A 22,996-nucleotide genomic window follows, 5' to 3' on the forward strand; every position below is an offset into this window, starting at 1 on the left:
TGAATGGATGCACTTTTTGGAGCTACAAAAATTCGGGCACCATTCAGTGCCATTTTGAAGCTGGGAAGAGCCAGGATATTATTTCATATAACTCTGATTGTGTTCTGTTGAAAGAAGGAAGTCAATTCCGGGATAATTTTTATTTTAGGTTGAAATATCAAGGAGCCTGTCCTTAATGTGTGCAGGTGCATGGGTTCGGGAATGACCTCGCAGTAACCACGGTTGAAGAAATGATCCCGAAAACACTGCGTGACAGTGGATCGGACTCTCAGGATCTTGGAGATGTTTTCCCCGCGGATCATCATGTGCCTGTTGTTCAGCTGCACGTCCACGTCAGACTCCTCGTTGAGCAGGTTATCAGCACCTCCCGCCGGAGCCAGACCGATCAGCTCCCAGAAATCACAGTGCAGCTCATGGCCACCAGGAGCCTTGCAAAAAAAAAAAAAAAAATGCATGAACATCAAAAAAAACCCCACTCTTTTTCTGTTTTGGAATTTGAATATTGTCTGGCTATCACCAGACCAAGCTCAATTTAAGATTGAACATTGGCCTGGGGAGTCTAGGTATTTCTCCTGCACAAGAGGCATGATAAACGAGCATAAAATAAATGACTCTGTACGCAATTGGATAGTCCTTTAACCAACCAGACCACAAGAGGCGTGATAAACGAGCATAATTCAAATGACTCTGTATGCAATTGGATAGTCCTTCAACCAATCAGACCACAAGAGGCATGATCAACGAGGAACGACCCATCTCTTCTCTATCCGTCATTGTGTTAAACATGCCAATATCGCGCCAGGTGGATAAGCCAGTCTGTTGTAGGGCTAAAACAAATCACCGGCAGATTAGGCTTGGTTTACCCAGTCTAATTCAAATAGGTATGGAAAAGACTTAAAGGTGCACTGAGTAAATTTTAGCGAGGTTGTGAATTGCCCACCGTTCACCCCTCCCTGTCAAAGCACATAGAGAAGCTACACTCTCAGAGTGGAGGTACAATTTTGTACTTTTTTTTGACAGTGTACGGTGGCCGACACAGGACAAAGATGCCGTTGTCTAAGTCAGCATGGAGTAGCTAGTGCTCTGTAGAGCAGTTTGTCCTTTTAGGGCTACTGTAGAAAGATGGCGGCGCAAAATTACTATTTCACTGAACTTGCAAACCTGCACTTTGACAGTTGGTTTGAGATATAGGCTATATTTTATTATTGTGTGTATCGGATAGTTTTCAAAATCAAAATATGGGGAAACTTTTTGCCATTCAAATGACTGGGAAAAAGTGTCCCAAATTCCAATCAACCTGCATTTACCCTACTTTTTGAAATCATCATTCCATTACAACATGTTGTTTTAAACCCCAAATAATTTACTTATAACATTCTTCATTAACAATTATTCAGTTATTGTTTCAATGTAGCTAGATACTTTTTGATAGCAACTTGTAGTGTAGCTAACTACTTTTTCAGAAGGGTAGCTTAAATGTAACTACTTACGACGAGTAGCTTGTCAAGATACAGTTTCAGAGTAGCTTCCCAAACACTGTTGTTAATTAATTAATAAGGGAAATTTCTCACCTGTTTGCCCTCAGGAACAGGTTTCACAGTTCCGTACAGAGCGACGGTACTCTCCGTAGACAACACCAGTCCATTATAACACTGACACTGCACACAACACACACATCCATCATCTCAGAGATCTGAACTTTCACTTCTCACATTCAATATTATCAAACACAACTGTTTTGGATAACCGGATATAAACAACCCATTTCAGAGCAAATACCAATTCCAACTAGATGAGTAAAGTTTGTGAACAAAGTTGGTTTCTTTGACAAAGCCTCAAAGTCAATAAAATGCTATGTTCTAGCAAATTGCTAAAAGGTTTTAGCAAGTTGTTAGCATATTTTAAACACATTGTTAATGTTTTAGCAAACTGCTAGCATGTTTTAGCATGATTTAACAAATTGCTTGTTTTTAACTTGAATTAACACACTGCTAGCATATTTCAGCGTGTTGCTAACATGATTTACCATGTAACTAACATGTCATAACATGATTTAGTAAATTTCTAACATGTTTTAGCATTTTGCTAACACGTTTTAACATGTTGATAACATGATTTAACCCGCTGTTAACCTGCTGATGTTGATAACATCAATCAGGCAATCATGCTTTACCACATTAGCATGTTGCTAGCATGAATTAAGATGTTGCTTACTTGTTGCTGGCATGATTTAAAGCATGCATCAAATATTGTTACAATTCTAAAAAATATATTTATAATACACTACCGTTCAAAAGATGTTCTTATTTTTTAAAGAAAATTCATTTATATTTCATATTCATACAAAAGATTTTTGTTCTTTTGAGCTTTCTAATCCACAATGTATGTTTCTAGAGCAGCAAATCAGCATATTAGAATGATTTCTGAAGAATCATGTGACACTGATGACTGGAGTAACGATGCTGAAAATTCAGCTTCACAGGAATAAATTACATGTTACAATGTAATTCACAAAGAAAAAAGCTATTTTAAATTCTAATAATAGAATTATTCTAAAAAGAAAACATCTTACCAAACCCAAACTTTTGACCGATAATGTACAGTATATATTAAATAATTTTATTTTATGTAATTTTTATATCATTTTTGTTTTATTGTCTTTTATTTATCGTCTAGCCTTAATCCTAATAAATAAAAGCACAGATAACTAACTGAGTAAATAGGACTAATTTACACATTTATAATTGTGTAAAATATCGACAAACACACACACAGTACCAGTTTGTCCGTGAGAACACACTGCAGGAAACCCGTTCCGTCACGTAGCACAATAAACAGGAGGTTCTTTCCTGAGAAAACATTATATTTTCGTTAAAGCTGAGCGTTATATATATGTGAAGTTCTCCAAGCAGGAGATTCAGAAAGAAGCCATTCAATCAGACTGCTGAGAAAGACAGAATCGATTCTGAATGAACAAACACTCTAAATCTGCTCACCTTGTCTGCGTGACCGATGGACCCAACCGAACACCTTCACCCTCTGTTCTCTGAGCGGCTCCAGTTTATCAATTTTCACCTGAGCGTGACAAACCAGAAAATCTCAATAAAGCAGACTTTCACTTTCATATCAACTTCACTGCCTACGGTAAAATAAAACCTAGAGAGGGTCATTAACATTAGAATTGATGGCACAATTGGATTTAAATCTGTAAAGAAATTTTTATCTGATTAAAAGGGTGGTGAAACCCATAAATAATGCATTTAAAATAAAAAATATTAGCCGTGTAAACCTTTGAATCCAACTACTTTCTCAACTGGATTGAATAATACTTTCCGCATGCATTTACATCTCACAAAAGCAACGAATGATCCACTTTGAGAGTCAAATATCTGATCGAATTTGTTTGAAATGGCAAAAGTTATATCTGTCTTTTGTTTTTAAAAAAGCAACATTTATCATTTCCATTTTGATAGTAATCAGAGATCTATGGAAGCTTATTTCCACCAATGGAATAAAGAAAGGATAATTGCGTTCTCACAATTCAGATTTTTTTTCATCTTGTAATTCTGAGTTTATATCTCACAACTCAGACCCTCACCGTTCTGAGAATGGGAAATATAACTTCATAATTGATGTAAACTCAGAGTAAAGGAAGAGAAAAGGAAAAATTGAGAGATGAAAAAAAGAAGAAGTTAGAATTGCAAGATGTAAACTCAGAATTCAGAGTTAAGTCAAAACTGTGTAAACTCAAAAAAGGTCAAAATTGTGAAATGTAAACTCAAATGTAAAGTTTATAGAGATGCAAACTTGCAGATGATTATTAATTACACCCATCACTGCCCCTAAAATCATCTCAGACTGTAACTCACGGTTTTGGGTTCAGGAAGGCTGGGGTCATTCTCGATGATGATCTTTTTAGCTTCTTCCAGATTCTTCTCTCTGCGTTCAGCATCTTCAGACTGTCAATCATGACATCAAACAGGCAGAGGTAAAAAAAAACATGATACATACAACAGGAATTATTGGACTATAATCACAGAATGTTCCAGGTACCTCCTTCTTGTCTTTGTTCTCACTCTTCATTTGCTCTTTATTAAAGAGCTTCTTTGTGCTCTTCATTTGAGTCTTAGAAATGACGGCCCAACGCTGACAACACAAACACACCATAATGTCAAACTATTAAGGCAATAAGTTAATTGCTATATGCAGCATGACAACAAAAATGCATGAACATGAAAACAAAAATGCACGTGACAATGTTAGACTTAAGATTCATTTTAATTTCTTTCAATATTGTTAACATGACTTATAAAAACAGATACTTTATAGCTAATACAACTTTTCCTTTTTCCTACCTATAGACTTTATATCATGCATTCAGAAAGTATTCAGACCCCCTTCACTTTTGACAATTTTGGCCAGTCTTTCAGGAATTGACCACTGGCTCTTATATTGATTAAATATGAGATATAATTAATTTTGGATGTATGAAACGGGCAATATTTACTCTTATTAATCTATTACTTGTCGCTAAGCAAATCAATTTGGGTTATTAACTAATCATTTTAGTTTTAGACTATATTTAAATAAAATCTTGTACTAGAGCACTGCTTTTGGTTTTTTGACTGAGTTGTATACGTGTGCTTATTTCCTATTGTCTTTTAAAATTACCATTGTTGTTAATTTAAATATTGTTGTTCAATAAATATTACTTTTATATTAATTATAGGCTGTATTTGGTATTGAGAAAGTGTCCATTAGTAGCCTGACGTCGTCATTCTCAATTTTAGTCAGAATTTGAGTCTGATACTGCTCCGTTGGGCTGTGATTATGGGGCATGTTTCAACCGAACCAGGAAAGACCTCAATTGAATAGACCTACAACCAATCAGAGCAACGGAGCGACGCATAACGTTAGTTGTCAAATGTCAACAGAACTCAACTGCACTGTGTTGCCAAGTCCGCGGGTTGAAGCGACCCCAATTATGTGATATACAGACCCAGGAATGCGAATTTTAGCTGCCAGCCCTGCCAAAATGACACATATTTACCCCCCAAATGCCTTTTTTTCCCGGAACCAGTGGGCCAGAACCAGTCTTTCAAACGACTTCATGACCACAGACGTGAGAGCGACAGGTCTGTAGTCATTAAGTCCAGTGATTTTGGGTTTTTTGGGGATGGGAATGATAGTGGAGCGTTTGAAGCAGCAGGGAACTTCACACTGCTCCAATGATCTGTTGAAGATCTGCGTGAAGACTGGGGCCAGTTGGTCAGCGCAGGCTTTCAAACAGGCAGATGAGATGCCATCTGGGCCTGAAGCTTTCCTAGTCTTCTGTTTTTTGAAGACTCGGCTCACATCCTCCACACAGACCTTAAGCTCAGGTTGGATGGCAGGAGGGGGGAGGACAGGGGGTGCAGGAGGTGATGGGGGACGTGTGAATTGCAGATCAGAGCGGGTGTGTGGTGTGAGAGTGGGCTTTTCAAATCTGCAGTAAAAAGCATTCAGCTCATCGGCCAGTTGTTGATTCTCAGCAGATCGGGGGCATGGTGACTTGTAATTGGTTATATTCATCAAGCCTGTCCAGACTGAAGCTGGGTCGTTGGAAGAAAACTGGTTTCTCAGCTTTTCAGAGTAGCTTCTTTTAGCAACTCCTTTGATCTCCTTTGTCAGTCTGTTTATGGCCTGGTTATACAAGACTTTATCCCCACTTCTGTAAGCATCCTCTTTGGCATGACGAAGCTGTTTGAGTTTCCCAGTAAACCATGGTTTATCATTAGTGAATGATAAGAATGTCCTGGTAGGAATGCATTTATCCTCACAGAAACTGATGTATGATGTAACAGACTGTGAGCTCGTCCAGATCGGTGGTAGCAGCTTCAAAAACAGTCCAATCAGTGCAATCGAAGCAGGCTCTTAAGTCCAGCTTTGCTTCATTAGTCCATCTTTTTACAGTCTTTATTACAGGTTTAGCTGATTTCAGTTTCTGCCTGTAGGTCAGTATAAGATGAACCACAGAGTGATCAGAGAGCCCCAAAGCTGCCCGTGGGACGGAGTGATTAGCATTCTTTATTGTGGTGTAACAGTGGTCCAGTATATTACTGTCTCTGGTGGGACATGTAATGTGCTGTCTGTATTTTGGCAGTTCACGGGAAAGATTTGCTTTATTAAAATCCCCAAGAATGATTAAAAAAGAGAGTTTGGGTACCTTTGTTCAGTCTCAGCTATCTGTTCAGCCAGCTGTTGTAGCGCCGCGCTCACACACGTGTCTGGAGCGATGTACACATTCACGAGAATGAACGAGGAAAACTCTCGCGGCGAGTAGAAGGGTTTACAGTTTATGAAGTGCGCCTCTAGATTAGGAGAGCACATCTTCTTCAGCGTTGTTACATCTGAACACCAACTTTCGTTTTGATACATTTTAAGATTTATTATCTTAAATAGTGAAATATCTTTCCTTTCTTGATGTACATTCACTCTCTTTACTAGATATTTGAAGGAAAAATACAATCGCCGAAGTTTTGATCATGCAGTCTGCAACGTACTTGGCGTGTATGTGTGTGTGATGCATGGTTCACACTTATATCCACCGATCAGGCGGACCAAGTAATAAAAAAATAACATTCCAATCAATCGCGGGTGGATGAGAGATAAATCATTGTGTTTGTTTGATAAAGATATTTTGCGAGCCCTGTGGGACAAATCATTTCGGTTGCCGTTTCTCACACGCTTTCAAAACAATTCCTCGTGTAGCCTACTCACAGGGGAGCTGAAGCTCATTAAATATGCAAAACTTATCCAATCCTAGCGGTGGGCGTTTACTTCCAAGTCTGCAGTGCAGCACGCCCATCAAAACCCAGTATTTCGTGAGGGAGCCTCAAAACCAGGGTAGAAAATAGCCTATTACTTACTCATTATGTTTTTGAATGTGAAAACCTTGCGGACGTCATAAGTTGACCTCAGACAACAGTTTAAAAAAATTAAAAAGCCAGTTCATGACCCCTTTAAATTGAAAGGGACTGGATATAAACAGAAGTTGTTTTAGCTGTCATGGGAAATTCCCTTAAAGCTGCAGTCCGTAACTTTTTTGGTTAAAAGTTAAAAAGTTAAAAATAAATGTTTGATACATTGTTCGTCATGTCTGTATGCATAAAAGAGTGCGGGCTAGTAGGCTATATCCTGTGTGTGGATGCTGCAGGTGGTAGATGTCAGGAACCAATCTGTTAAAGATTCAGTGTGTAAATTTTAGCGACATCAAGTGGTGAGGTTGGAAATTGCAACTACCCACCACTCCCTTTCAAAGCACATAGAGAAGCCACGGTGGTCTAGCCTAAAAATCTAGATTTGCAGCCAGGGTAGTCTAGTAACTCTCCATTGGCATGCAAGTTGGAAAAACCAAACTCTGGTCAGGCCAATCACATTGTGTATAGAGTCGGTGGGTGGGCTTAACATAATGAAGGCAGAGTTGACGCAGTTCCACGTGCTACTTGTAAAAAAAAAGCTGGCGAACATCAGCTTTCGAATCGGCACTGAAGTCATTCTTAAGAAAGGAAGATGTGTTCTGAGTTTTGCCGACCGGATACGGCGAAAGTTTAATCTATCAACTAGCTCCGCTTCACCTTCTTAGTTGCTCTGGTTGGTTGTAGCGCTATCCTATTGCGTGCAGAGGGAATTTGAAAGACAACCGTTTATTCCGCCCCTCAGATTGAGCCCTGCCAATGGTGTGTTCCCAGACCCAACATATTGATGTGGGTCTGGCTTGTCAGGCTAACGGTGGCTGACACTGGACAAAGATGTCGTAGTCTGAGACAGCAGAGAGTAGCGCTCTGTAGAGCAGTTTGTCCTTTTAGGGCTTCTGTAGAAAGATAGCGGCGCAAAATGGCGACTTCACTGAAACGGGACCTGTGGTGTATGTAGATAGAAAAGGCTCATTCTAAGGTAATAAAAACATAACGGTTCATTATGTAAGGTCTTTATACACCACTGAAAACATAGTTATGTATATTATATTGCATTTCTGTCAATAAATCCTCCTAAATATTACACAGTGGACCTTTAAATTAATATTATTTTATGTTTATATGATTATTTTTATTTGATGATTATTCTTGTTAAGGTTAGTTAGTTAGTTAGTTAGTTGTAAGTTAGTGTTAATTGCAGGTTTACACACCTCTCCTTCCTTTTGTGAATCCACATAGATCACTGGAAAAGGTTCTTTTCCCACGAACAACAGTGCCTGAAAACATTTAGGGGATATGAATGAGAAAAGTATGAAACAAAACACAGAAAATGGCATCATATAGCAATGCAGAGAAAACGACTCGGTTATTAACAAAACCTTGGTTCCCTGGGAGAAGGGAGCAAGTATTGCGTAGCATACGTTTGGGGGACTCATGAGTTCCTTGAGAATTGAAGCAGAATTTTATCCTTAAAATGTATTCATGTAAAATGCAATACAGCTGCACAGCAGACCTAGCAGAGCGTACCGGAGGGCATCGGGCCTTATATGAAGGAGTAGTGGAGCCGGAAAGAGTCGGGCTTATTGAATTAGTATGCTTGTGAGTACATAGGTGTGTTTCACAATAAGTCATATGGAAAGAACACCTGCTTGTAAAGCAGGAACTTCCAATTTATAGAATCTGATAAACGTGGACTGTGAGGCCCAGCCTGCCGCCGCACAAATATCAACCAGTGGTATCCCACTAGACCAGGCCCATGAAGAGGCCATGCCTCTTGTGAAGTGCGCTCTGATGCCTATGGGGCAATTGAGGCCCTTAGACTGATAGGCCAACGAGATAGAAAGTCGACTATCCATCTAGACAATCTCTGTTTTGTGACTAGGCTACCTTTGGTGCGGCTGCTGAAGCAGACGAAGAGCTGTTCCGACTGCCTTAAGAGGGCTGAACACTCTATATATAATCTCAGTGCCCTGACCGGGCAGAGCAAGTTTGCGTCTGTTTCAACTTCTAATGAAGGCAGCGATGAAAGCGTAATGGAAAGCACCTTAGGTACATAACCATGTCTTGGCTTGAGGAAGACTCTGGAGTCGCTAGGCCCAAGCTCTAGACAGGATGCACTCACTGAAAGTGCATGCAGGGCACCTACTCTCTTCACAAACCCTAAAGCCAGCAAAAAAGCAACTTTAAGTGAAAGGTGCTTTAAGCCTACTGACTGTAGTGGTTCAAATGGTGCTCCTTTCATAGCCTGTAAGACTGTGGAAAGGTCCCATACCGGAACTGAAGGGGGGCGAGACGGATTCAGCCTTCTAGTCCCTTTAAGAAAACGCGTTATGAGCTCGCATTTACTCAGGGACTGACCCGTCACCTGAATGTGATGTGCCGCTATCGCAACCCGCTTCCATCAGCTCTTGTTGGAAATAAAGCACTTCTGCCACCTCACATGAATTTGGGTTCAGGTTTCGTGCCTTACACCAGTCTGAGAAGACTGACCATTTCATAGCATAAAGCCGCCTGGTTGTGGGGGCTCTAGCCTCAGAAATAGTGTTTAGTATCTTTTCGGGAAGGTCCCCTGATAGCTGTTGATGGGCCAAACATGTAGGGCCCATAGATCGGGTCTGGGATGCCAGATTTTCCCTTTCGCTTGTGTGAGGAGGTCCTTCCTCAGCGGTATTGGCCATGGGGCTGTGTTCAGCATTTGAGTCAGGTCTGAGTACCATATATGATTCCTCCACAGTGGAGCTATCAAAAGTATCACACATTTTTCCTCCTTGATCCGTCTGATTATCTGAAGTATCATTGTGATCAGAGGAAACGCATACAGAGGGAGTCTGGGCCAAGCATGGGCCAGCGCATCCTTGTGTTTGGAGAAATATATTGGGCAATGAGTATTGTCTTCTGAGGCGAACAAGTCTACCTCCGCCTTGCCGAAGATACTCCATATCATCTGAATCGTTTGAGGGTGAAGCGACCATTCCCCTGGGGGAACGTTGTCTCTGGATAACATATCCGGCCCTTGATTCAGGATACCTGGCACAAGAGCTGCTCTTAGCGAGATCAGTTTGCGCCTTGCCCATAAAAGGAGGTGTTTCGACATATGATGCAGGCTGTATGATTTCAGGCCGCCTTGGTGATTTATGTAAGCCACCACTGCAGTGTTGTCCATTCGGACCAGTACGTGGTGCCCCTTTAAGTACGGGAGGAAAGTTCTCAGCGCTATTATGACTGCTTTCATCTCTAGACAGTTTATGTGCAGCCTCTTCTTCGCTGAAGCCCAGTGGCCGGAGAGAGGTTTGCCCTGGGTTGGATGCATCTGTCGAGACCACCTTCCGTCTCGTAATCAAGCCTATGCTCACGCCTGATTGGTACCAGTCGTTCGATAATCAAGGAGCCAGAGCTTTGATACAGCTGTGGTTCACTTTGATGCGTAACCGGAACGACCGCCACACCCATCCTGGGATGCAGTCTTTTAGCCAATGTTGGAGGGGGCGCATGTGCAATAAGCCCAGTGTTAGCACCACCGATGCTGAGGCCATCTGACCTAACATCCTCTGAAACATTTTGAGAGGAGTGTAAGTGCCAGCTTTGAATGACGCTGCCAGACTCTGAATGGCCCTCGCGCTCCAGCGTAAGCCACTCCTTCATTCGTGTTGAGTCTATGCATGTTGGGAACAAGTTGGGAAATGCAATATTCTGGGTTGGAGAGCACTCTTCTCCGTATTGATCCTGAGTCCCAAACATTCTAGATGATTGAGGAGCCAGGATCTGTGGGTTATCAACTGAGTCTCTGGTTGTGCTATGACAAGCCAATCATCGAGGTAGTTGAGAATGCGCACTCCCTTTAGTCTCAGGGGTGCTAGTGCTGCGTCCATGGATTTCGTAAAAATGCGGGGCACCAGAGATAGTCCGAATGGTAGGACTGTGTACTGATAAGCCTGCCCTTCGAAGGCGAATCTCAAGAATGGCCTGTGATGGGGCGCTATTTGAATGTGAAAGTATGCATCTTTCAGATCCAATGTGAAAAACCAATCCCCCTGGCGAATTTGCTTGAGGATTTGTTTCATGGTCAACATTCTGAACGTGCACTTCATCAGCGCTCTGTTCAGATGTCTGAGATCTAGGATGGGTCTGAGGCCTGAAGTAATGAAGTAAAAGCCTGACTCGCTTTGCGACAGGTGCACGGCTTCTATCGCTCGCTTCTCTAGCAGCCTCATAATTTTGGCACGGAGCACATGACTCGTGCTGCTTCTCACAAGGTCTCGACCACAGCGCGAAAGCGTGGGGGTCTGCGATCGAACTGCAACGAGTAACCTCGACTTATAATGTTCAACACCCATTCTGATATGCCTGGGATGGCCCACCATGCCTTGGCGTAAGCAGCTAGGGGTCGAATTATATTCAGGGATGGCCCGCTTTGTGCAAGGGGGTCGGTGGCCTGATTGTTTTGTGTCTGTGACACACTCGGGGTATCGAAAGCATTTTGCGGCGTGCACTGTATGGAGGGCGCACTTTTGCATTCATAGCGCTCATGGCGCGGGACACACTGGAGATATTGATAATGTTTTCTGGCGTGCACTGTGTGGTGGGCGCACATTACATCTATAGCGCTCATAGCGTGTGACAGCTGGTGCTGTGTGTGTAGTGCTTATGTACGGGGATGCAAACTGTGTAGTTGGCACACTGCCTACATAAAACAAGCTCTTTTTGTGATTTATTTGGGTCACCGTGAAGACAAGTCACACTGTGAGACAGATGTCAGGAGAGAGCGGTGGTGGTCCAGCCGCAGCGGGACTTAACCACCCTCTTTTTCTTACAGCGGTTAGGACGGCTTCGGCGGTTCGGTGGTCGGCACAGTCTTGGGCCGAGGACCCCGCCGCTCGGGCAGTCTGTTCCTGGAGGCAGAGCGGGGCCGTGAGTTCGCCGGCACTGCCTTTGGCTGCTGGGGGAGGCAGAGCCCTAGCCTGGCGGCCTGAAGCGGAGCTGGATCTCTAGGGGAGGAAGTGCTTCATTGCCTGTGAAGCCTTCTGTGCCTCCGTGAACCTCTTCGCGAACCCAGTCACGGCAGGACTGAACAGGCCAGCAGTGGTAATGGGGGCGTCCAGGAAAGTGGTCTTGTCCGACTACTTCATCTCCGTCAAATTCAGCCAAAGATGTCGCTCGCAGGGCTAGATCAGTGCCGCTGCGGAGATCCTTAAAAGCCTCCGGGTCCGGGACAGACTCATCGAACGCGTGGAGAAGTTTCACCTGGAACATTTGCAGAACTGCCATAGTGTGTAGCACCGATGCCTGGCCAGCGGAGGCGTATGCTCGACCGGCGAGGGCTGACGTGGTGCGGCAGGGCTTGGAGGGGTGTGACGCCTTCGCCTGCCATCCCCTGGAGGAGGGCGGACAAAGGTGGGCGGCGACCGCTTCCTCAAGTGGTGGGAAGCTCTCGTATCCTCTTTCCTTTGCGCCGTCTAACGAGGAGAGCACTGGGGAAAAGGAGGATTTAGCACGAGCAGAAAATGGTGCCTTCCAAGCCTTCATCAGTTCATCATAAACTTCCAGGAAGAAGGGGGCGGGCTTTTGTGGCAACAACTGGCGACGTCCTTGAAGGAACCATTCGTCGAGTCTGCTGCGCGTTGGCTCCTGAGGCTGGGACTACTCGAGCCCGAGGTTTCCCGCAGCCCTCGTGAGCATGCGGCCCTCGTGGTGGCCTGCGTCGAAGCAATCGGGAGAGCAGACGGAGAGGGATTGTTATCAAAGTGGCAAGCTGAGCCTGCAGGGTCTGCAGTGCCATCTCTTCACAATCTGGCAGCCGCCCTGAGAGAGTGCAGCAAAGGTGTGGTCTCGGCCGAGACACGCCGTGCAGATAATGTGCCGATCCCCGTTCAGCAGAGGGTCTCTGCATGAAGCACAAGTGGGATGAGGCATTTGAAACAACGCTCGTGCAATCAGATAATAAAAGGATATGTAACGCTAGATAGCGCAGCTGGAACGACGGCGGCTGAAGGCGGATGACTCCGATGCCCTCAGAAGTGCTCGGGTTCCGCTGAGGTGCTGTTCGACGGCGGCTTCAGGTCCAGAGATCAGCGAAGTGGGGAGTCGCTGAAGGAGATTTTAACTGAGTTCCTATGGCGTGACACTGTCTTTTACAGACACGATATGCAAATTCAAGCGGACTGTTTAGGCGGGAGCACGGTAGCCACCTGATTGGACCCCTTGCTCAGTCGCCTCGCCATAGGTTCATGCAGTTGCTGCAGTACAGCCAATCAGCGCGCTTATACGCTCTGCTAGGTCTGCTGTGCAGCTGCACTGCATTTTACATGGATACATTTTAAGGATAAAATTCTGCTTCAATTCTCGAGAAACTCACGAGTCCCCCTAGCGTATGCTACGCAATATGAGTGATTGTCTTGAAAGGGAACTCACAGCACCTTGAGTGGAGTTTTAAAGGGTTTCTGCTTGGATCCATCTCCATCCACATCACTGCCCTGCTTATCAGACACGTACAGTTCTTCTGCAGGACGAAACAACAGCAGATTTAACATTTCACCAGTTAACAAGCAGATTCAAGGCACTTTACTGCTGTAAAAGGTTCTTCAACATCTATAGCTTTAGTGTGTCACTGAGGGCACTAGGTAGGGATGGACACATCGATTCTGCAGTATCACAATATATATCGATATTCACAAGCTACTTCGCCATCGATTCGGTATAAAAAATCCTTAGGCCTAAACCACTATTATGGCCTTTTAAGAAGAAAAAGAATATATTTCAAGAAAGTGCAAATGTGCTTGTTTTATGTTGTTGGTATTTTGGTTTTATTCTATTCATGTTTATATTGTTATAATCAACTTTTTAAACTCAATATTTCTGTAAAATACAGGATTTTACACCTATTGTTACAATTTTTTTTTTTTTCTGTCACTTCGGTCTAGTTTACTCTTGGTTTGTGACAGAGCCCTGACACTCCTGTATTGTTTGTCTTGTCTTGTGTGAGCGCGCAGCTTTGAGCATGCTCGAGCTGCGTGCTCTTCTGTTCTTGTGTTTTGTGTGCGGGCGTGGTGTTCGGATCCCAGCACTTCGGTCTAGTTTGGGTTTCAGTTTTGTGCTGGGATTCGGACATTCATGCTCCGCGTGTTTGTTTTGTCTCGAGCGCACAGAATGAGCATTCGCTCGTTCTCGTGCGCTCTGTCTTGTCATGTGAGCGTGTGCTCTTCTGTCTGTGTGTTGTGTTCTGTGTACCACACGGTTCATGTTTACATCGGCCATGTGCTTTCATGTTATGTTTTGTCTTATGTTTTGTAGCATTTGGTTGGTGTTTTTCACTGGCTACGTGCTTTCATGTTGTCAAGTTTTGTGTGAACATGCAGCTGATGAGTTTTCATTAGCTGCATGTTCATGTCATGTTTGGTGTGTGAGCACATGTCTTGTTAAGTGTTTCTTTGTGCCATGTGCTCGTGTCCATTGTCTAACCCTGCCCACCTTGTTTACTGATTATTGGTTCATTTGCCCCACCTGTCTTCCCTCGTTACCCTCTTTTGTTTGTTCCCTATTTAATCTCCTTGTGTTTGCAGTCCAGTGCGGAATCGTCGTCTAATGTACCTCATGTTTTCCTGCTCAGGTCAAGGTCAAGGTCAAGGTCAAGGTCAAGGTCAAGGTCAAATTCCCCCTCGGGGTAGTTTGTTTTGTCTTGTTTTTTGCTATTATCATTAAAAGCCCAATATCCTCAGCATCTCTGAGTCCTCGCTCCCTTTCCCTACAACAACCCTGACAAATTGTGCTAATATTAACTTTTGAATTTTGAACTTTTGAGATGTGTTCTTCTAAAAAAATGTATTTGGAAAATTCACATATATAAAATAATAGATATTGGTATTGTTAAATTTGTAACAAAGTATCGCTAACAAACAAAAAAAATATTTGTACAGAACCCATCCCTCGCACTATGATTTAAACTATTCTTAGATTAGTCAGATTCTTTTTGATTAATCAAAATCAACATATAAGTTTTAATTTACAAAATTGTAAAGCATTTATTGCAACGGGTTATTGCATATGTACATGCGCACACACACACACACACACACACAGGCTGTTACGACCCAAAATAGGGAACAACATAAGAGCTATTCAGGAAGTAGCAAAACAAGAAATCAAAAGGCTAGAGCAATAAAAAAAATATATATAATATTTATTGGCAACGGAAAGTAACAAAACAAACCAAAATATAAACTTACAGAACTTAAAATAAGGACTAGTGAGCTAACTAATCTAAACTACAACTCACGCCGGTTTCACACTGCACGCGTTAGCAGGGCGTATTTTTTTTCGGCGCCCATGTTAACAGATTAGAGCATTCACACCGCACGCAGAGGCGGCACGGCAGCACGTAGCAGGAGCAGAGCAGAAGCAGCAGTGCCGCGATCGTTTCAGCGCCGAGTCTATTTTTGCCGCGCTGCTCACGCTGATTTAAAGCCACAGTATATTGTTTTGATTAAAATTGACCTGATTAACATGCAAAATAACACATTCCACCATGAAAACATGTAGTAAAGTGTACCGTGTGTTTCACAATCACCATATGACATCCAGCGCTGTGAAAATTTTTTATAAAATACACAAAAGCACAACACTGCCAGAAGTTTATGCCCAAACTTGAAAGGTCCGTTTAAATGATTAAAACTAGAGGCTTATCTTAACTTTAAAGGTTACTTTTATCATGTAAACTACCTATATGTCACTAAAGAAGGAAATTGAATATTAGTATTGTTGCTGTCAATGGTGAGTCCATCATGGCGGCGAAAATGAATAGTAAATGGAGGTTTTAATCGCAGGTTAAATTCTAATCCCCGATTTGTTAATCTGGGTTTAAAAATTAAGTGGTGCAACACAACTCGATTTAAAATAAAGACTAGATCAACAAATCCTAGATTAGCTCTAAACTGAGTTTCATTTAATCCTTGTTGGTGCAACCCACTTATACCCTACTTAATTTACAAGATAAATTTCATAGATGAACACAACTTTTATGAATTTTGAAGCCTAAATGCAGTCGCCTATAAGGTAGGCTAGGTAGGCTATAAGCTAATTACACCACGGTCACCACAGTATGTTAACAACTTAACAAAATATATAACACTGGCCTAGTGGTTTTTGGATATTTTACTGTAAAGATTTTACATAGTGCACCTTTAACAAAAAAAACATAAAAAAATCCATTGACTTTGGAACTGGAGTGCTTAAACGCTAACTCGTTTCCGGGTTTTTGGCCTACAAAAGTGCGTCATAGTTCCACCACTCCATTTAAATGCTTAGGGCACCCATTTGGCATGCAACAGCCCTGATATTAGTGGACTAACGTAGGGAATAGTGAATTTCGGTTTCAGCCCGAGAGTAATAATCCGCCAACTAATCGATTATAAAAATAGTCCTAATATTTATTCTTTTAAAATGTTTTTAATTAATAAGTATAATTTTAGTTTGTATGTTCTTGCTGTAGAGCTATAATTGTAAATTACTGTAATTACAATTTATTTTATTAAAGTTCTATTTTGACCCGTTTTTTTTTTTTACTTATAATAATATTATATAATATTTGGAGTGGGGAGGGGGGCACCACAATGCAATTCTGCTTAGGGCACCCATTTGGCATGCAGCGGCCCTGATATTAGTGGACTAACGTAGGGAATAGTAAATGAGGGTTTAGTTTAGGGGGCGATTTCAGTTTCCGCCCGAGAGTACAGCCTACTTAAGTTGGCACTTACTCTGAAAGACTGAAGGACCTTTGGCGTATTATTGTGTATGACAATAATGGCAATTGCTGTTGCTGTTCTTTCATGCATTTAATAATATTAATAATTAACAGAGGCGGCTGCAGTCAGGGGAGGAGTGAAACATGTGCAACAACACTTCTCAGTTCTTGGAGTGGAGACCTGCGAGATCAAAAGTCAATTTAGGCTATACAGGGAGTGCAGAATTATTAGGCACGTTGATTTTCTGATCATATTTTTTTTTCCAGGCACATTTGACCAATTCCAAACCACAGTAATCCTAATAACTAGTATTGATTTAGTATTTAATAATGTATAAGTGATATATAATTGTTCATGAAGGCTGGAAATGAAAATCACCTTATATTCAGGTGTGCAGAATTATTAGGCATGTTTTTTTACAGATAAATTGAGCCAAAAAAGAGATTTAACTCAGACTGAAAAGTCAAAAAGTATTAAATGCCCATGAGAAGGATGCAATACTTATGCAATACTAGACATTGCAGTTAAGGCGTGACCATTGGACAGTGAAATGCTCGTTGGGTCAGCAGGATCTGACAAAAACAGGTGGTGAAGAAAAGACACCTGTTGACTGCAAAAGAATTAAGAATTAAGGTGAAGAATTAAGGGTGAAACCATCAGGAACCCTTTAGTCTCCAGCGCCACCATTTTCCAAAGCTGCAACCTACCTGGAGTCTCCAGAAGTGCAAGGTGTCAGGATCTCAGAGACTTCAGTTAGGTAAAGAATCCTAAAAAATGACCCCCACTAGATTAGAATCACAAGCTGAAGTGTTGTAAAATACATTAAGAAGGTTTTTTTATAGGCTTTATGGACAGATAGGTTGAGAATGACTCTTGAAGGACCAGCACCACATCCTCTAGTACCACTGTTTGAAGAATTCATCTTCCAGAATCTGGCAGTACGTTTTGGGAGTTCATTTTAGTCCATCCTGAAGTCCGTTTTGCAGAGATGGACTAAAAATGAACTCCCAAAACGTACTGCCAGATTCTGGAAGATGAATTCTTCAAACAGTGGTACTAGAGGATGTGGTGCTGGTCCTTCAAGAGCAGTGTTGCCACAGTTACTTTGAAAAAGTAACTTAGTTACTTTACAGATTACTTGATTTTAAAAGTAACTAAGTTACTTTACAGATTACTTGATTTTAAAAGTAACTAAGTTAGATTACAAGTTACTTTATTAGTTACATTCATCAGTTGCCAACAACACCTCTGCAGCCTCAACATAAAAATGACAACCGTTTTTGCCAACACTAAACATAAAACACTAAACATAAAACCCTAAACATGTTAATGAAAAGGTACAAATTACTTTGTGTTCTTATTAAATACAATTATGAAAAACATTTTTAATTTATATATGAATGTAAATAATGATATGGGCCTACACAAATAATATACAATTACAAGATTTATATTTTATTGTAAACATAATGTGCAGCTCTGTAAAGGGACAACAAATATTTGATCGATCCGTGAGAACAATATATTTTTTAATAATCTTTAAGTGCACAAAACTATGAAAATATATGAAACGCTTCAAAACAGAGCGGCAACAAAGCGCTTATGCGCATCCCGGGTGCAGAATGATGCGCTTAAAGCAACATGGAATCAGAGGGCGCAGTGCAGCGCGAGTGCACATTGAAGAGTTCACGGCATAAAGAGAAGATGAGCGTTGAGCCCACAAATCCTAGTCTACTATGTAGCCTATATCGGTCCAAACATTCGCTGATTATTTGTTTCTTCACAGTTTTTAATTCTGGTTATTGTGCGTGCAATGCTAATTAATAGTCCTTGTGTTGTCACCTGAGTAGCGAGCACAACATCTTTCAGAAACCGCTAGATAAACTCCTGGAAGATAAATTATTTTATCAACATATCAAGTATTATAACGGGAATATATCATATGGAGTGAGCTTTACCGTGCTGCTGACTGGAACCGAACGCGACGCGCAGTTTTGCTGAACGGAGAATGATTGACAGCTACAGCGGAGGAAAGACATTCAGCTATGGAATGGCTTTAGATGACTTTGTAGGCTACTAGCAAATAATAATATTCTAATAATGATTGCTGAAGGATAATGTGACAATATATATTTCTGATGATTATTTAATTATCACGACATGCCTAATCTGAGCAAGTGTCTGCCTGTCTTGAGTTTTGTCGAAAGACGGAGGCGGCCGCCTCGTAGTTCTCTATGCAGGAAAACCCCTGCTGAGACTAAACAAGAAAGCAAAAATATATATTTTTACTAAGGAAAATGACAAAAAAGTAACTCACAGGGACTTGGATAAGTTACTTTAAAGGTCCCCTTCTTCACGATTCCATTGTTCAAACTTTAGTTAGTGTGTAATGTTGCTGTTAGAGCATAAATAATACCTGTAAAATTATAAAGCTCAAAGTTCAATGCCAAGCGAGATATTTTATTTAACAGAAGTTCCCTTTCAAAGCCTACAGCGAACGGCTGGCTTGGACTTCATCCTGGTACTTCCTTCTTTAATTACGTCAGTAGAGCAGTAGAACAGACTAACCTCCGCCCACAAAGAAACGCGAAAAAGGGGGCGCGGTCTTGTTGCTGTCCCACGTGGAGAAGCGGACGGTCGCGTGGAGAAAAGGAACTGTTGCGTTGAGTGTGTTTATCGCCATGTCATCAAGACGCTGTTATTTTCATCCAGGAGTCAAATCACCTTTGTTTGGCTTTCCCAGGGACGCTGTAGAGATTATTGAACGCATACATCTCTCCGTTAAGAGGCGTGACCTTTCCAACGCGCGCTAAGCTGCTGTCAAATTACAACACAGGAACCGCTTTCACGTGCGCTAAGCTGTGGTCGAATCACAGCACAGGAACCGTTTGCACAATCAGAACTCGTTACGTATTTCTGAAGGAGGGACTTCATAGCACAAGGAAATCACCAGCCGTTTTGAGGACAGTGGAAACAGCGGTACACAGATAAGTAAATTGTGTGAAAAATACTGTGTTTTTTTACACGCGAAACATGAACACATGTTATATTGCACACTGTAAACACAATCAAAGCTTCAAAAAAACACGAAGAACGGGACCTTTAATCTGATTACTGGTTTGGAAATAGTAACGCGTTAGATTACTCGTTACTGGAAAAAGTGGTCAAATTAGAGTAACGCGTTACTAAGTAACGCGTTACTGGCATCACTGTTCAAGAGTCACTCTCAACCTATCTGTCCATAAAGCCTATAAAAAAACCTTCTTAATGTATTTTACAACACTTCAGCTTGTGATTCTTATCTAGTGGGGGTCATTTTTTAGGATTCTTTACCTAACTGAAGTCTCTGAGATCCTGACACCTTGCACTTCTGGAGACTCCAGGTAGGTTGCAGCTTTGGAAAATGGTGGCGCAGGAGACTAAAGGGTTCCTGATGGTTTCACCCTTAATTCTTCACCTTAATTCTTAATTCTTTTGCGGTTAATAGGTGTCTTTTCTTCACCACCTGTTTTTGTCAGATCCTGCTGACCCAACGAGCATTTCACTGTCCAATGGTCATGCCTTAACTGCAATGTCTAGTATTGCATTAGTATTGCATCCTTCTCATGGGCATTTAATACTTTTTGACTTTTCAGTCTGAGTTAAATCTCTTTTTTGGCTCAATTTATCTGTAAAAGAAAACATGTCTAATAATTCTGCACACCTGAATATAAGGTGATTTTCATTTCCAGCCTTCATGAACAATTATATATCACTTATACATTATTAAATACTAAATCAATACTAGTTATTAGGATTACTGTGGTTTGGAATTGGTCAAATGTGCCTGGGAAAAAAATATGATCAGAAAATCAACGTGCCTAATAATTCTGCACTCCCTGTATATTCAGAGCCGGCCTGAGGCATAAGCGAAATAAGCGGCTGCTTAGGGCCTCCTTGGCCACCAGGGAGCCTCCAAGAGCACATGAAATGAATGATGCACTTATGTCTCTTACCGGATATCTGTGGTGAACTAGTTCCCAACTGGCATCCCTACAGTTGGTCATGTTGGAACAGGAAGGGGCCATCCCCAAACTGTTCCCACAAAGTTGGGAGAATGAAATGTCACATTTAAATATACGTGTGATACGTGTCACATGTCTGATACGTGTCACATGTCACAAATAAATCACAATAAATGGATAAAAAAACATTCACGTTTAAAAATATTATTTTGATTTGTAAAATTGACAAAATTGGGTTATTACTGTATTTTTTACAGCATTTTATATCAAATAAATGCACACTTTAATTTACTAATTACTAATGAACAGAGGGGAGATGGCAGACTGGACACTGACTGGCAGACTGGACATTGATTTTCAGATCCCGAACGCCACAGATACATATCTAATCTTGTATAATGTTTGGAGTAGCCTACTGCCCCTCCCCACATGTGTCGTACGTGTGGTCGCGAATACCGAAAGTGAAAGTAAAAAGCGAGTGCACATTCAAAAGCGATATTCAATAACCTACTCCGCATATTAATAGCGGCTCCCTGATGCCAGCAAATAATATGCAATATTATTACCCAACTATATAGGCTAATTGCGAGAGAAAGCACTGGAATATATATTTAAATTTCCTTTATTTCCTTTAGTGACTCCTTACCGAGCATGGTATTCGGCTTAAGGCACATCCCTATAGTATATAATATATGCTGTATATAGTATAGTGTAGGTCTACACTGAACTATGTATAAATAAAATACAGTAGCCTACTATGTATGGTATAGTTCAGAATCTGACGCAACACAGACAATATGCAGCAGCAACTTCATCTCCGTCATCATCAAACTCACTTATCGACATCAGACCGACACCCTCGTCAGCCATATTTGAGCTCGAGATGAGTTTTGTCCGGCTCGGTTCGGCAGTTGTTTTCAACGCGGCGTTAATCGGATCGTCCGTCTCTCGTCCTCGTCCTGTCGCTGGACACGCACACGAGTTTCTGGGGACGCATGCGCAAAAGCGCGAAGCTTTCACTGACGCTTCAGCGGTGAATTGGTAGCCTACTTTCACAAAATGACGCACATGCGCCTGGCCTTAACCAAGGCTGAATCCGAAATCGCCCCCTATACCCTCAAATAGGGCATTATTTGAAGGGACAGCCATGTGTAGTGGTGTCCGAAACCATAGTGGACATTATTGAGTGCACTCCTTCAATCCCACATTGCACCGCAATAACGGGTGTAAAGCTGAGACATTCAGCGAAAAAACATTAATTTAGCTGAAATATCTGCTGTTGGACGCTACATTTTAGTTTCAACATGTACACAGTCAAAAGTTTGGAAACTGCAGGCCTACTATTTTGATTGTTTTTGAAAGAAGTCTCTTCTGCTCACTAATTTATGTTATTAAAAATACAAAAAAGTTGTAATATTGTGAAATATTATTAAAATGTAAAATAACTGTTTTCTGTTTGAAGATATTTTAAAATGTAATTTATTCCTGTGATCAAAGAATTTATCATCATTAGGCTAATCCAGTCTTCAGTGTCACATGATCCTTCTCAAATCATTATCATATTTGCTGCCCAAGAAACATGATTATTATTATTATTATTATTATATTATTATTATCAATGTTGAAAGCAGTTGTGTAAAAAAAAAAATTGGATTCTTTGATGAATAGAAAGTACAAAAGAAAAGTATTTATCTGAAATAGAAAGCTGTTGTAAAATAGCTACTATTGTTCAAAAGATTTTTAGGTTGATAATAATTTTTTTGGGGGAAATAACTTAAATAAATTAATACATTTATTCAGCAAGGATGCATAAAATTGATCAAGTGACAGTATAGGCATTTATAATGTTGCAAAAGCTTTATATTTCTTATTATTATATAGCACTCATCTGACATGTTTGTTGGAAGGGCAGGATGTAAAATAGTGTGTTGGCTTTTTGGCTTTTACAGTATTGGCTTTTTATAAAAAATAATCCGCCAACCAATCGATTATAAAAATAATAGTTAGCTGCAGCCCTAATATTTATTCTTTTAAAATGTTTTTAATTAATAAGTATAATTTTAGTTTGTATGCTCTTGCTGTAGAGCTATAATTGTAAATTACTGTAATTACAATTTATTTTATTAAAGTTCTATTTTGACCCCTGTTTTTTTTTTTACTTCCATAATATTTGGAGTGGGGAGGGGGGCACCACAATGCAATTCTGCTTAGGGCACCCATTTGGCATGCAGCGGCCCTGATATTAGTGGACTAACGTAGGGAATAGTGAATGAGGGTTTAGTTTAGGGGGCGATTTCAGTTT

General features: G+C 41.2%; 1 protein-coding gene across 1 annotated transcript in view; it reads right to left on the minus strand.

The window, feature by feature from the left end:
* The window catches only part of LOC307119370 (asparagine--tRNA ligase, cytoplasmic-like), a 31,372-nt gene extending 9,580 nt beyond the window's left edge, over window positions 1–21,792 (minus strand). Inside the window, exons 1-9 of the mRNA XM_079805604.1 lie at window positions 21,531–21,792; window positions 13,370–13,452; window positions 8,168–8,233; window positions 4,054–4,146; window positions 3,870–3,959; window positions 2,997–3,075; window positions 2,779–2,849; window positions 1,572–1,658; window positions 207–428 (exon numbers count right to left, since the gene is read on the minus strand). Coding sequence (XP_079661730.1) covers window positions 207–428; window positions 1,572–1,658; window positions 2,779–2,849; window positions 2,997–3,075; window positions 3,870–3,959; window positions 4,054–4,146; window positions 8,168–8,233; window positions 13,370–13,452; window positions 21,531–21,564 — 825 coding nt within the window. The 5' untranslated portion in view covers window positions 21,565–21,792. The remainder of the gene's footprint in view (window positions 1–206; window positions 429–1,571; window positions 1,659–2,778; window positions 2,850–2,996; window positions 3,076–3,869; window positions 3,960–4,053; window positions 4,147–8,167; window positions 8,234–13,369; window positions 13,453–21,530) is intronic.
* Between the last annotated feature and the right edge of the window lie 1,204 nt (window positions 21,793–22,996).

The sequence above is a fragment of the Gobio gobio genome (genome assembly GCF_949357685.1).
Source record: "Gobio gobio genome assembly, chromosome: 23".
NCBI lineage: Eukaryota > Metazoa > Chordata > Actinopteri > Cypriniformes > Gobionidae > Gobio > Gobio gobio.